General features: G+C 45.8%; 1 protein-coding gene across 2 annotated transcripts; it reads right to left on the bottom strand.

The window, feature by feature from the left end:
• Positions 1-2303: 2303 nt before the first annotated feature.
• On the bottom strand, positions 2304-4100 carry LOC111152294 (allograft inflammatory factor 1). 2 transcript variants are annotated; one of them, XM_022510771.1, is made up of 6 exons: positions 3956-4100; positions 3726-3787; positions 3570-3636; positions 3163-3204; positions 2815-2977; positions 2304-2510 (listed from the first exon to the last, which is right to left on the bottom strand). In XM_022510771.1, exons 1-6 carry the CDS (start codon positions 3978-3980, stop codon positions 2426-2428), a joined length of 444 nt encoding a protein of 147 aa, XP_022366479.1. In that variant the 5' UTR covers positions 3981-4100; the 3' UTR covers positions 2304-2425. The 2 variants fall into 2 exon arrangements, with proteins under 2 accessions (XP_022366479.1, XP_022366481.1); XM_022510773.1 differs by lacking the exon at positions 3570-3636 and having other exon boundaries at positions 3956-4098.
• Between the last annotated feature and the right edge of the window lie 9980 nt (positions 4101-14080).

The following is a 14080-nucleotide window of genomic DNA, read 5'->3' as shown; positions in this document are numbered from 1 at the left end:
TTCCCATGCCCAATAAATGATTTTAAAGTCTTTTTATCAAAACATATTATATTTATTTATTTTTGATGAATTTTCACAAAATGAGCAGAACATGTAGCCAAAAATAAAACCTTGACTAGCACCATGGAAGCTGCTAGAGGGCCTCTTCCAGTCACCGCCCTCCCCCAAGGCTTAGTACTATCCTTAGAACAACATACATATATATATATATATATGTATACATATATATATATATATATATTTAAAGATTTTATTTATTTATTTGACAGAGAGACACACAACGAAAGACAGAATACAAGCAGGGGGAGTGAGAGAAGGAGAAGCAGGCTTCCCTCTGAGCACGCAGCCTGATGCGAGGCTCGATCCCAGGACCCTTAGATCATAACCTGAGCTAAAGACAGACGCCTAACGACTGAGCCACCCTGGTGCCCCTATAACAACATATGTTAGTTTTGCCCTCTCTTGTACTTTATACAGATGGCATTGTATAGTGAGGGTTCTCCTGTGTCTGTCTTCTTTTGTTCAACATTATGTTGAGGAAGTCCATCCACACTGCTGCATGCAGTTGTGGCTTGTTCATTCTTGTTGCTGTGTAATAATAGTCTGATATATGACTAGAACCCAATTTATTTATCCTGAATGAACGAATTATTTAAGTTCCAGCTCCTTTATATCCTCCTTGGTGTCACCAGGGTTGTTGCAAAGATTAAGATAATTAGTACACAGAAAGCATTCAGGGTGGTATAGGGTGGGTGCTCAATAGCTATTGATTTTGTTATATTCAGCTATTTTATCCAACTTGCAGTGATCTCTTCCTCATCTGAAGTGCCACACAGTTACTGTAGCACATTTTAGGAGGCTAACCTGGCTTCGCCACTGGGAAGAGCCAACACTCCTGTCCTCAGTACAGGAAACAAGTTGGGGTAATAATTAGATTATTACCTGGGATAATAATTAGATTATCCCTTCCCAGAAAGTCAGGAAATCTGAAAAAGTGGCCAGAGACTGGGGAACACTAGAGTTAACTCATCTGGACCTGTTGGAGGAAAGTTCTAGGAATAGCCTTACTGAAGGCTTGGGAACTCTGATGTTCCTTCCTTCTCTGGGATTGGCTTTTTTTTTCTTTAAAGATTATTTATTTATTTATTTGACAGATGGAGATCACAGAGAAGCAGGCAGAGAGAGAGGAGGAAGCAGGCTCCCTGCTGAGCAGAGGGCCTGATTCGGGGCTCGATCCCAGGACCCTGGGACCATGACCTGAGCCGAAGGCAGAGGCTTTAACCCACTGAGCCACCCAGGCGCCCCTCTGGGATTGGCTTCTTAATCCTTTCTGCCATCCAAGTATTCTGTATCCCCAGTATCTGTACTCAATATCCTCCAAATAGAAGTCCCCTTTCCCTTTATTAGACTCAGTTCGGCAGCTTGTCCCCTAAAAGGACCTCACTGACTCATTTAGTGCTTAAGTTATCAGATGTTATAGTTTTGTGAATCCTTTGCTCAATTCAATAGCATCATCATTTCTTTCATCCATCTATCCATCCATCCATCCAACCATTCAAGTTTTAAACATTATAAAGAGCTTCTGATACATCAGGCACTGTGAAATAGATCATATCATCCCCACTTTCAGATGAAAGACTGAGAAAAGTTTAGTGATTTTGTTAGGTAAACAAAGACTAGTGATGGAGAATATTGGTTCAAGATAACCCTTGCTTGGGGTCCCTGGCTGGCTCAGTCAATAGAGCATGTAACTCTTGATCTAGGGGTTGTGAGTTGGAGCCTCACATTGCGTGTAGATATTACTTAAAAAAAGCAAAATCTTAGGGGCAACTGGGTGGCTCAGTGGGTTAAGCCTCTGCCTTCAGCTCAGGTCTTGACCTCAGGGTCCTGGGATCGGGCCCCAGATTGGGCTCTTTGCTCGGCAGGAGGCCTGCACCCCCCCCTCTGCCTGCCTCTCTGCCTACTTGTAATCTCTTGCTTTGTTAAAAAAAAAAAAAAAAAAAAAAAAAAAAAAGCAAAATCTTAGGGGAAAAAAGAGAGAATCCTTGCTCTTCCCCATGGGACTGAGTGATATTTTTTTGTCTGTACTTGTCTTTTTGTCCCATCTAAATTCCTTGAGAACAAGGCTATCATACATCTGTACTCTCCCTTGAAGTACAAAACCATCTGCTATAGTTGACACATTACAAAATTGTGGATGGATTGTTCGTATGGGCAAATCCTTTGGTGCCCTTCCCTCAATGATGCTTCACTTCTTCCCAGACCAAGGGAAAAAAATCCCCCCAAATGGAGACCAAACTGACTTGATCTGGAGAAGGATACTTTATTTAATTTAGTGTACCTCTGGCCCACAATTCTGTGCCCTTTTTCCATGATGGGGTCTTTAGAAGTCCCATCAATCTCACCACATCTCCCCTACCACAAATCAGGGCAACTCAGAGATATTTTTCTTGGCTGGGGGACCTGCTGGCTTCTCCTGTTCTCTTGCTTTCTCCTCATACATCAGGATCCTAGTTGAGATGGGAAGAGACAGAGGGATCAGGGGACTGTCTTCTCAAGAGAATAGATCTTAGGCTACTGTGAAAGTCTGGAAGAGGACAGGGGTTATTATGGTCGGAGGAGAAGGAAGAAGAGTAGGAATGGCCATGCTAGGGGCTGCAGGGACCCGAACAATGGATAGGGATAGGAACTTGGAAGGGTCCCTCAAAGAAGGGAGGAAATGGACGCTGAGTAATGTATGGGTGAGCCTGGGGATGGGGGTAGGGTTGAGGAGAAAACAGGTAAGCATAGGAAAGGTTGGCACTGGACCCTCACATTTTTAGGATGGCAGATCTCTTGCCCAGCATCATCTTGAGGAAGTCAGAGTAACTGAAAGTCTCCCCAGAGCTGTCAGACACCTCCCTGATTAATTTCTTGAGCTCCATGTGGGTCTTGGGGACCCCAAGTTTCTCCAGCATCCGCTTCAGGGACATGATATCTAGAGGCAGAGGAGAGGGGATGAGAAGAGGGGCGCCTCTCTCTCTCTGTCTTTGCCTTCCCATTCCCATTCTCGTCCCTCCTACTCTGGTAGCTGGGCCCTCTCCCAAATCACCAGGAATAAGCACGGTAGGAGACACCTCCCTCTTCCTGGGTCTGCACATGCCCCCATCACCCTTTTCTCACCGATATCTCCGTTTCCATTCAGGTCAAACTCCATGTATTTCTCTGGGTGAGGGGAGAAAGCAGATAGGGTAAGCACTGGCTGGAGGGTCCCAGGGAGGGGCAGCACAGGGGATTGAGAAAAGGGCCACTGACCAAGTGCTAGGTGGGGAAGATGTGGAAGGGGGAGGTAGGGCAGGCAGAGGAAGTGCCTCTGGGTGGGGTTGAGGGGCCCTGTTAAGGTGTAGGGAACCAGAGAGGGTGCTGAGAGGGGCAGCTCAAGGAAAGAGACTGCAACAAGGGGGAACAACGGAGGCAGCCTCCCTTTTTCCCACCACACATGTAGACTCTCCGTCTCTCCGGTCCCTTCTCTGTTCTTGAGGAAATCCCCCCCCCCCACTCCCCCTCTGCCCCTTCAGTTTCCCCCTCACTCTTGAAGGTTTCCAGTTTGGAGGGCAGATCCTCATCACTGCTATATTTGGGATCATCCAGGAATTGCTGTGGGGAGAAAGCAAGGAGCCAGGATATGTCCCCTGGTTCAGGGGCCCCTTCCCCCCAGGCTCTGCCCCCTTAGATCTTCCTTTTACCTTGTTGATTTCATCCAGTCTCTCTTCCTGCTGAGCCTTCAGCAGCCCAAAGGCTTTTCCTCCTGAGGGGACACAGAGGTTAATGTTTCCTCACCCCCCATTCCTCTTCTTTCTTCCACACCAGCCTAGGGTTATCACAGTTCTGCCCTCCTAGGCCTGCTCACCACCTCCTAGCCCTGCCCAGGTCTGTCCATCTCCTTGCTCTCATTTGCCTCTTCTACCTTCCTTACCCTGTAAATTCCTGGTTTGGCTCATAGCTCAGTAGATGCTGATGGAGAGACCAGTAGATAGGTGGATAGAGACCGAGCTGGAGCTCTGTCTACTGGCTCTCCTCTCCCATCAGCCTTCTCTGAGGCCTCCCTCCTGAACTTCCCCTTTCCCCTCATTCCCTCCTCCTCCAGTCCCAGGCCTCACTTCCCCCTCAGCTTCTGCTGACATGAGCTCCCCGGGAGGAAGGGGCCAGAGGCTCTAGGATTGAGGTGAGAAAATAACATTCTCCTAAATTCCTCTTAAGGAGAGCCCAATCTGTGCAGGAAAGAAAGAAGCCGCTGGAGGTGTGGGGGAGGGGTATTTACTCTCTGGAACAAATAAATGGTCTTTGAACAGGTCTGGAGGGTCAGGTAAGTCTTAAGGCTTGCATTTTGTCAGGTGTCACGAGTCTGGGCACACAGGTTTGGGTACACAGCCGAGGAAGGGCTGACTGGATTTTTCTATAATGTGAATGGGAGAAAAATCTGAAGTCCACGGGCAGATCTAAAAGGATGGCAAGACGGTGTAGAGTCCGAAAGGGAGAGAAGCCTCCCTCTGGGTCTGAGGCACTTGGAAATAGGGCAATGCCTAACACATGAGTCGTATTTGTTCGCTTTCAGATGTGCAATGGAACCCGCTCATCTTATCTCCCCTGAAATAGTTCGTGAAATCTACAGAGCTCAGGAATTCAAGAATTTAGGTAGATTCTCTGGGGGAACTGAAAGTGGTGCTGAGAGAGATAGTATTTGTGGACACAAGAACCAGGGGGTGAAGCTGATGTTAGGGGCGTGTGAGTGTGTGTGTGTGTATGTGTGTGTACGTGTGCCTGCACACGTGCATGTGTGTGATTAGGTGTCAGTCACCACAGGTTCAAGAGAGTGGGTAAGTTGCCTCTAAAAAATGTCTTCCCCACTCACATCCTGTTTCCTTTTTTGTTGTATGGGTAGTCGCTTCCAGGGGAGAAGAGGCTAGCACGTTCCCCTCACTGAGACATTTTTGTTCCAACTCACCACCCAGGGGTGCCTGGGTGGTTCAGTAGGTTGACTGTCTGACTCTTGGTTTCTCAGGATTGTGAGATCTAGCCCTGCAGGGGGCTCCCTGCTCAGTGGGGAGTCTGCTTGAGATTCTCTCTCTCCCTCTCACTCTGCGCAACCCCCTCTCAAATAAATAAATAAATAAATAAATAAATCTTAAATAAATATATAAATAAATAAACCACAAACTCCCCACCCAGAGCTCCACCCACCCTGCGCCAGCATCGATGGAGACACCTTTCCTTCTCCTCTCGCCTTCACATTACTTCCCCTTCTGCAGCTGGGAGCATTCACTTCTCACTGCCTTCTCCCTGACCCGTGCAAGTGGGGGGACATGCTGGGGTGAACTCAGAATTCTGGACTTCCCTTTACTGTAGCTGCCTCTCTCCTTTCAGAGAAAGCTGCAACCGTACACTCAGGTCTTAGTGCCTAATGGGGGGAATTCATTTCTTTATTCATATTTTCATTTGACAAATAATTATCAAGTGCACACTGAATGCCACCTCAGTGATCCAAACACATAGACCATAAAAATAAACATATTGGGGACGCCTGGGTGGCTCAGTTGGTTAAGCAGCTGCCTTCGGCTCAGGTCATGATCCCAGCGTCCTGGGATCGAGTCCCACATCGGGCTCCTTGCTTGTCAGGGAGCCTGCTTCTCCCTCTGCCTCTGCCTGCCATTCTGTCTGCCTGTGCTCGCTCGCTCTCCCTCTCTCTCTCTGACAAATAAATAAATAAAATCTTAAAAAAAAAAAAAAAGAAAAAAAGAAACATATTGGGATGCCTGGCTGGCTCAGTCAGAGGAGCATGTGAATCTTGATCTTGGGGTTCAAGCCCCACAGTGGATGTAGAGATTACTTACAAATAAAAAAAATTCTAAAAATAATAAACATATCAAAGGTGGCAAGTACCTATGCAGAAAAACAAAGTAGGGAAGGGGGATAGGAAGTGCTGTGGTAGACTGCTGTTTTATTTTTATATTATTTTCTTTTTACTATCTTTAAATATTTTATTTATTTATTTGAGAGAGAAAGAGCTTGAGCTGGGGCGGGGCAGAAGGAGTGGGAGAGGGACAGGCAGACTCCCTGCTGAGCAGGGAGCCTGTGGGGGGACTTGATCCCAGGACCCTTCGATCATGATCTGAGCTGAAGTCAGATGCTTAACTGACTGAGCCACCTAGGGACTGCAGAGAGGCTTCTCTGAGAAAATATTTGAGCAAAGATTTCAAGTAGGGGGATATCTGATTAGTTCAGTGCAGCATGTAACTCTTGATCTCGGGGTTGTCAGTTTGAGCCCCATGCTGGGTGTAGAGATTACTTAAAAATAAAATCTTAAAAAAATTTTCAAGAGATATGGAAATAAGCCATATAGCTATATGAGAGAGGAGCATTTCAGACAAGTGCAAAGGTCCTGAGGTAAGAACATGTCAGGATAGCTTGAGTGTTTGTGAAGCAGCAGGATGGCCAGTGTAGCTGGAGCCAGGTGTATGAGTGGAAACAGGCAGGAGATGAGGCCAGATTGTGTAGGGCCGTATAGGCCATTGGGAAGGCTCTGGCCTGTATTCAGGATGAGACTGCCTCCCAGACTATTCTTTCCATCAAGAATGGTTTGGCAGACTACCATAGGGGTATAGAGTTAGATGCTCAGAGAAACTTTCTGGGATAAAGTAACAGCTACTCTGACACAGGGCAAAAGTGGAGAGTAAGAGTATCTAGAAGGGCAAAAGAGTGAAGAACAAAACCCAGCCTAAACACAGATGTGGGGAAAGCCTGTGAAGAACAGACATACAGGGGTCGCCTGAGTGGCTCAGTCAATCAAGCCTCTGCCTTCAGGTCATGATCCTCAGGTCATGATCCTGGGGTCCTGGGGTTGAGTCCTGCATTGGGCTCCTCGCTCAACAGGGAGCCTGCTTCTCCCTCTGCCTGCAGTTCTCTCTGCTTGTGCTCTCCCTCTTTCTCTCTGGCAAATAAATAAAAAAATATTAAAAAAACAAAGAAGAAGAAGAACAGACATACTAGAAGACATCACCCACAGACTCAGGGACCCAGACCCCACGGTCACAGAGAAGGCTGGCTCCTAGTAGCAGGGGTGAAGGGAGACTTCTGGGTAAGGGTTAGAAATGGTTGGGGGGTGCATTAGGGGGCAGCTTTGAGGAATCCATGAGAACACAGAGATAAGGAAAGTAGATAGCTCCCAGACAGGCTGCAAAATCTAGATCTGAGCAGAGATAATGCAGAAGCTCCTTAAAACAGTGGCTCTCTCAGACTGGCCCTTCCTGCAGCATTAGGCGGAAGTGTGTTAAAAATTGTCTGGTTGCAGGGCGCCTGGGTGGCTCAGTGGGTTAAAGCCTCTGCCTTTGGCTCAGGTCATTGTCTCAGGGTTTTGGGGTTGAGCCCCACATCGGGCTCTCTGCCCAGCAGGGAGCCTGCTTCCTTTCCTCTCTCTCTGCCTGTCTCTCTGCCTACTTGTGATCTCTGTCTGTCAAATAAATAAATAAAATCTTTAAAAAGAAAGAAATGTGCCTGGCTGGGCCTCAGCTCAGACCTACTAAATCAGAGACTCTGGGGATGGGGCCTGACTATAGGTTTTTAACAAGTGCCTCAGGTGCTTCTGACGTGGTCAAGTGTGAAAGTCATTGCCGGGAAAGAGGTGCCCGAGCCTGTGAGGCTTGCTGAACCCAGACTGAAGGTGTCAAGGTAGCTTAAGCATGGGTTAGTGGGTGGTGGGGCTGGTCAGCCTTGGAGGAAGAAGAAAAGGAGGAATCACAGAGGCCAGGCCTGTTCGTGTCCAGCCAAGCAGTCAGGGAGACAATGCTGAGCGGGCTCAAGAAATGACCCACCAGAAGGACCCCATGAGATTAGAATCCCTGTGAACCGGCCCCGTGTTGCTACGGGCTCTTGTTATGATTCCATGCTCTCCAGGGGGAATTGCTGCTTAGAATTAGGCTCCATGGAGTGTGCTTACAGGAAAAGCATACACGTGCCAGAAAACTTGTTGGTGTGTGTGTCCTGTTTGCCTCTCTACCCTCCCTCTCCCACTTTGCTCTCTGCCATAGGAGGCTAACCTGCACAGAGCACATCAAGGGCACCTCTGGCTTCCAGTTGGTTTTGGCTATTGGAGAGCCTAGCAGGAAAATAGCAGGAGGGAAGACATTAAGCCGTGGGTGTTCGTTCTTCTGGCTCCCTTCCCAAGAGGTCACCTCAGGCTGGTGGAAACCTCCACTTATGCACAGTGCTTCTCACCAGGCGACCTGCACTGCAAAGCTCTGTCTTCCTCTTGGATTCAGTAACCCAGGAGATAAATGTCAGGTGGTCTGTGAACTTGGAAAGGAAAAAATGTACACCCCTTTCTCATATTCAACATTACATGCATTGCTTGTCAAAATCCACATCACAGTTTAAAATTCTTTTTACTTTATTATTTTTTTTAAGTTTATTTGTGTGATCGCTGCACCCAACATGGGGCTTGAACTCCTAAAGTTTTTTTTTTTTTTTTAAAGATTTTTATTTATTTATTTGACACAGAGAGAGAGATCACAAGTAGGCAGAGAGGCAGGCAGAGAGAGAGGGGAAGCAGGCTCCCCACCAAGCAGAGAGCCTGATTCGGGGCTTGATCCCAGGACTCTGAGATCATGACCTGGGCCCAAGGCAGAGGCTCAACCCACTGAGCCAACCAGGTGCCCCTTGAACTCCCAGCCTTAAGACCAAAAGTTGCCTGCTCTTCCAACTGAGCCAGCCAGGGGGCCCCACAGTTTAAAGTCCTTGCTCAAGCAATAATAGAGTTTGCACTGATGTGTCTTTATTTATTAAAATCTAACTTCAAGGTGCCTGTAATTTAAGCAAACTCTACCCCCAACGTGGTGGGGCTCAAATTCACGGCCCCAAGATCGAGAGTCATGTACTCTACTGACTGAGCCAGCTGGGCTCCCTAACTGCATCACTAATGAAGTTATTTTTCCATTATTGTAAATAATAATGCTCATTTGAATACAGAAAGCTTTATCCACTTCTACAATTTTTTTAAGTAAACTCTAGCCACAATGTGGGGCTCAACTGACCAATATTTTAATTTTTTTAAATATTTTTTATTTACTTATGAGAGAGAGCGAGCATGCACAACCAGGGGGAGCTGCAGAAGGAGAGGAAGAAGCAGACTCCCTGCTGAGCAGGTAACCTGATGCAGGGCTCAATTCCAGGACCCCGAGATCATGACCTGAGCCAAAGACAAACGCTTAACCAACTGAGTCACCCAGGTGCCCATTGCCTGTATTTTAAATGTCTTATCTTTTATATAATGTGGTAATAAAGTACATGATTTATTAAAGTACATGATTTATTCTATCTTCTAACTTCTTTTTGAAGTTATTTATTTATTTATTTTTAGTAATCTCCAACCCAATGTGGGGCTCAAACTCACAACCCTGAGATCAAGAGTTGCATGCTCTTCCAACTGAGTCAACCATTCCAACTTTGTATTACTATTTTGGTAACTGGAATTCAATGTAATTGATTTATTTTGTTATGTATATTTTTTACTTTATGCTTTATTAGAATGCCAAACACATCTGTGATACAGCCTGAAGAAGAATTGCTGCTGTAATCTCTTTTTCCCCTCATCCCTTTGGTCCTGGGGTGGCAATATCCCTTGCGATTCCCCTATACTCCATTCACCTTTGTAAATAAACTAGCTCCTCAAATTAGCCTAATTTAAAAAAAATGTTAAAAAATTTGTTTATTTGAGAGACAGCAAAAGAGTGCATGAGCAGGGGTGGGGGCAAAGGGAGAAGCAGACTCCCATTGAGAAGGTCTCAATCCTGGGACTCCAGGATCATGACTTGAGATGAAGGCAGACACCCAACTGAATGAGCCACCTAGGCGCCCTCCGATCAGCCTAATTGGAGGGTGCTGTTTCCTACTGGGACTCGGGCTGATACAGTGTGCGTGCATGTGTAAGTGAGTGTGCAGGGCTGGGAAGAAGCAGAGTTCTGAAGCTTTATTTCTCAGTGTAAATGGGCAAAAGGGCTTCCTGGTGATGAGGGAGCAGGAGGTTGGCTGAAAACAAAGCAAAAGCTGGCACCTTGCACCCCCTCTTTACCCGCTCCCCTCGGTAATATGTGTCACATTCCTTAGGCACCCCTGACTGCCATAAACGAGAAACAAATAGTTAACTTGCAGAGATCACAATCCTGCAAGACAGAGTCTCCCTTGGTTTACAAATGTCCTTGAGATTTACAACAAAGAAGTTACCTTATCAATAGCCCAATTTCCAGAGGCACATAACTCAGTTCCTCAAGCCTTAATGTCACCCTCCCCTCCATAAACAAAACTGAAGGAGGCTGAGGTAGAAGGAAAAGTAAATAAAGTTAAATTTCTTCTAAACCCAAATCTCACTAACAAGGACGCTTGATAGCAGGAATGTAACATTCCACCAGGAGACTCCCAATTGTCTTTATGTTAGTGCCTCATTAGAGGGAAAAGTGGCCTTGGCTTGATAGTAACCAGGCCTTCAATATCCTGACAGTCTTCTTTACCCCAATAACCCTTCTGAATACCCCTTTGTCCTCACCTACCCAACTCCTGTGTATATATATAACCAGCCACTCCTCACATCCCCAGGGCAGCATCTCCGTCTGCCCACGGGTCCTGTCCCTGTGCTCTAATAAACCACCTTTTTGCACCAGAGACGTCTTAAGAATTCTTTCTTAGCTGTCGGCTCCGAACCTCACCCCACCGAACCTCACCTAGGTTCAAGAACTTCATCACTGGTGTATGCATGCACCAGACTCAGGAGCTTGGTTAACAAGATGCTCTCCCTGAAGCAAGGCAGAGAAGCATCAGCCTTACTGAAAGCCTTCGCTTTTCTAAAACATCTCCTTGGTGGGGGTCACCTGAGTGGCTGAGTGGTTAAGCGTCTGCCTTTGGCTCAGGTCATGATCCCAGGGTCCTGGGATGTAGCTCCACATCAACATCAGACTCCCTGCTCCATGGGAAGCTTCTCCCTCTCTCTCTCCCCCTGCTTGTGTTCCCTCTCTTGCTGTCTCTCTCTCTCTCGGTCAAATAAATGAATAAAATCTTTTAAAAATTAAAAAAATTAAAAAAGAAAACATCTCCTTGGGCACCTGCTTGGCTCAGTCAGTTAAGCGTCTGCCTTTGGCTTGCATTGCGCTCCTTGCTCAGAGGGGATCCTGCTTAAGCTTCCCCTGCTTGTGCACTGGCTCACTCTCCCTCTTTCCTGAAAATAAATAAATAAAATCTTTAAGAAAAATAAAACATCTCCTTGTAGGGCTTTGAGGGGAGCGTAGCAGCAATTTATTCCCAAATTTCACCTCTTGTCTCCTGGAAACCATACTCAGCCATAAGGAGATTGCACACACACACGCGCGCACACAAAGGCATGAGTGCTACATTTTCACAGCATACCTAGACTCCAAGTCCTGTGTTTGTGTGCCCAGATTCCATATCGAACAGGCAGTCCCCAACAGTGCCTCAGGGAAAATCAGGGAGAGAGGGAGGGTCCAAGTGTCACCTCTGAAAAAAGCAAATATTCCCTCCTGAGAGGAAACGCCTCAGCCCAAGGAGAGGCTGAGCGCAAGACTGACCAAATGCTTTTAAGTACTGGTAAAGCTGGGGGTGCCTGGGTGGCTCAGTTGCTTACGTGTCTGCCTTTGGCTCAGGTCATGATCCCAGGATCCTGGGATCGAGTCCCACATTGGGCTCCCCCTCCTCTGCGGGAGCCTGCTTCTCCTTTTCCCTCTGTCTGCCATTACCCCTGCTTGTGCTCTCTCGCTCTCTCTCTCTGTGTCAAAGAAATAAATTAAAAAAAAAAAAGTACTGGTAAAGGTGGAGAGAAAATGTTTTGAAATGTCCAAAGAGACCCAGAGGGGGCACATCTCAGAAAGTGCCAGCAAGGGACTCCTGGATGGTTCAGTCGGTTAAGTGTGTGCCTTTGGCTCAGGTCATGATCCTGAGGTCCTGGGATCCAGCCCCACATTGGGCTCCCTGCTCGTGGGGATCCTGCTTCTCCCTAGGCCTCTGTTGCTCCCCCTACTCATGTTCTCTCTCGCGCGCACTCTCTCTCTCTCAAATAAATAAATAAAATCTTTTTTTAAAGGTTTTATTTATTTATTTGAGAGAGAGAGAGATCACAAGCAGGCAGAGAGGCAGGCAGAGAGAAAGGGGGGGAAGCAGGCTCCCTGCTGAGCAGAGAGCCTGACGCAGGGATTGATCCCAGGACCCCGAGATCGTGGTCTGAGCAGAAGGCAGAGGCTTAACCCACTGAGCCACCCAGGCGCCCCTTAAATAAATAAATAAAATCTTAAAAAAAAAAATGAACATTTAAAAAAGATACCTGGCTGGCTTAGTTCATAGAGCATGCAATTCTTGAGCTCAGTGTCTTGAGTTTGAGCACCATGTTGCGCATAGAGTTTACTTAAAAAAAGAAAAAGAAAAGAAAAAAAAAAAAGAAATGAACAGAGATTCTGTTTGGTTAACTATGAGAAAAAAAGTAAAAAAGAGCAACAAAATCTTGCCATTTGCAATGACATGGATGAAACTAGAGGGTATTATGCTAAGCAAAATAAGTCAGTGAGAGAAACACAAATACCATATAAATTCACTCATATGTAGAATTGAAGAAACAAAACAGATGAACATGGGGAGGAGAAGGAAAATTTTAAAAAAAGATAAAAAGTCATAAGAGACTCTCAATTATAGGGAACAAACAGGGATGCTACACTGGAAGGCAGTTGGGTGGGGGGATGGGTGATGGCATTAAGGAGGGCACATGATGTAATGAACACTGGGTGTTACATGCAACTGATGAATCACTAAATTCTACCCCTGAAACAAATAATACACTATATGTTAACTAAATTGAATTTAAACTAAAAAAAAAAAAAAAAAAAAAGAGCAACACAATTTACTGACAGATGACAACACACCAGAAATACATTGCCAAAAGCTGGTGGAAATTGCAGCCCAAAATTCCACCATGAACTGAAAAACAACAAAACTTGGTATAGTCCTTTAACAGTGAAGGAAGGACACATATCAGAAATGCAAGTACTTGGTGAACAGATGGTGGATAACAAGAGAGTATGGATGGGAACAGGAGGAAAGATTCAGAAGAAAAACATAAAACTATTTCAAAAATGAACACTAAATTTCATGGGAGAATGAAGACATAATATACATTCAAAATTTTTAAAATCATAAATGACTGTTGTGAAATGTTTTTCTTTCTTTTTAAAGAATATTTATTTATTTGAGAGAGAAATAGCATGAGTATGAGCAAGGGAGAGGGGCAGAGAGAGGGAGAGAGAAAAGCAGACTTCCCGGCTGAGCAGGGAGCTCAATGTGGGCCTTGATCCCAGGACCTTGGGATCATGACCTGAGCAGTCAAAAGTAGAACCTTAACTAACTGAACCACCCAAGCACCCGAAATGTTTTTTTTTCTATTTTTAAAATTTGAGTAGTTGTTAACATGAATAAAAGCTGTGAAATGCTTTTACTGTATTGACTGAGATAGTCACATGGATTTTCCGCCTTAATCTATTAATGTAATGAATTAATTGTATGGACAGGATAAAGACTGCTTGGTTAAGTTGTTGTTGTTGTTGTTTTATTAAAGATTTTATTTATTTATTTGACAGAGAGATAGAGAGAGAGCACAAGTAGGCAGAGTGCCACGCAGAGGGAGAGGGAGAAGCAGGCTCTCCGATGAGCAGGGAGACCCATGCGGAACTCCATCCCAGGACCCTGGAATCATGACCTGAGCCAAAGGCAGCCGCTTAACCTACTGAGCCATCCAGGTGCCCTTGGTTAATTAAGCTGTTTTTTTTTTTTTTAAAGATTTTATTTATTTATTTGTCAGAGAGAGAGAGAGAGAGCGTGAGAGTGAGCACAGCAGATAGAGTGGCAGGCAGAGGCAGAGGGAGAAGCAGGCTCCCTGCTGAGCAAGGAGCCCGATGTGGGACTCGATCCCAGGACGCTGGGATCATGACCTGAGCCGAAGGCAGCGGCTTAACCCACTGAGCCACCCAGGCGTCCCTAATTAAGCTGTTTTATATTATTT

The sequence above is a fragment of the Enhydra lutris genome, unplaced genomic scaffold (genome assembly GCF_002288905.1).
Source record: "Enhydra lutris kenyoni isolate GAN:26980312 unplaced genomic scaffold, ASM228890v2 scaffoldscaffold28, whole genome shotgun sequence".
Classification (NCBI taxonomy): Eukaryota; Metazoa; Chordata; class Mammalia; order Carnivora; family Mustelidae; genus Enhydra; species Enhydra lutris.
Note: the sequence above shows the minus strand (reverse complement) of the source record. Positions and strands in the feature narration are given on the sequence as shown.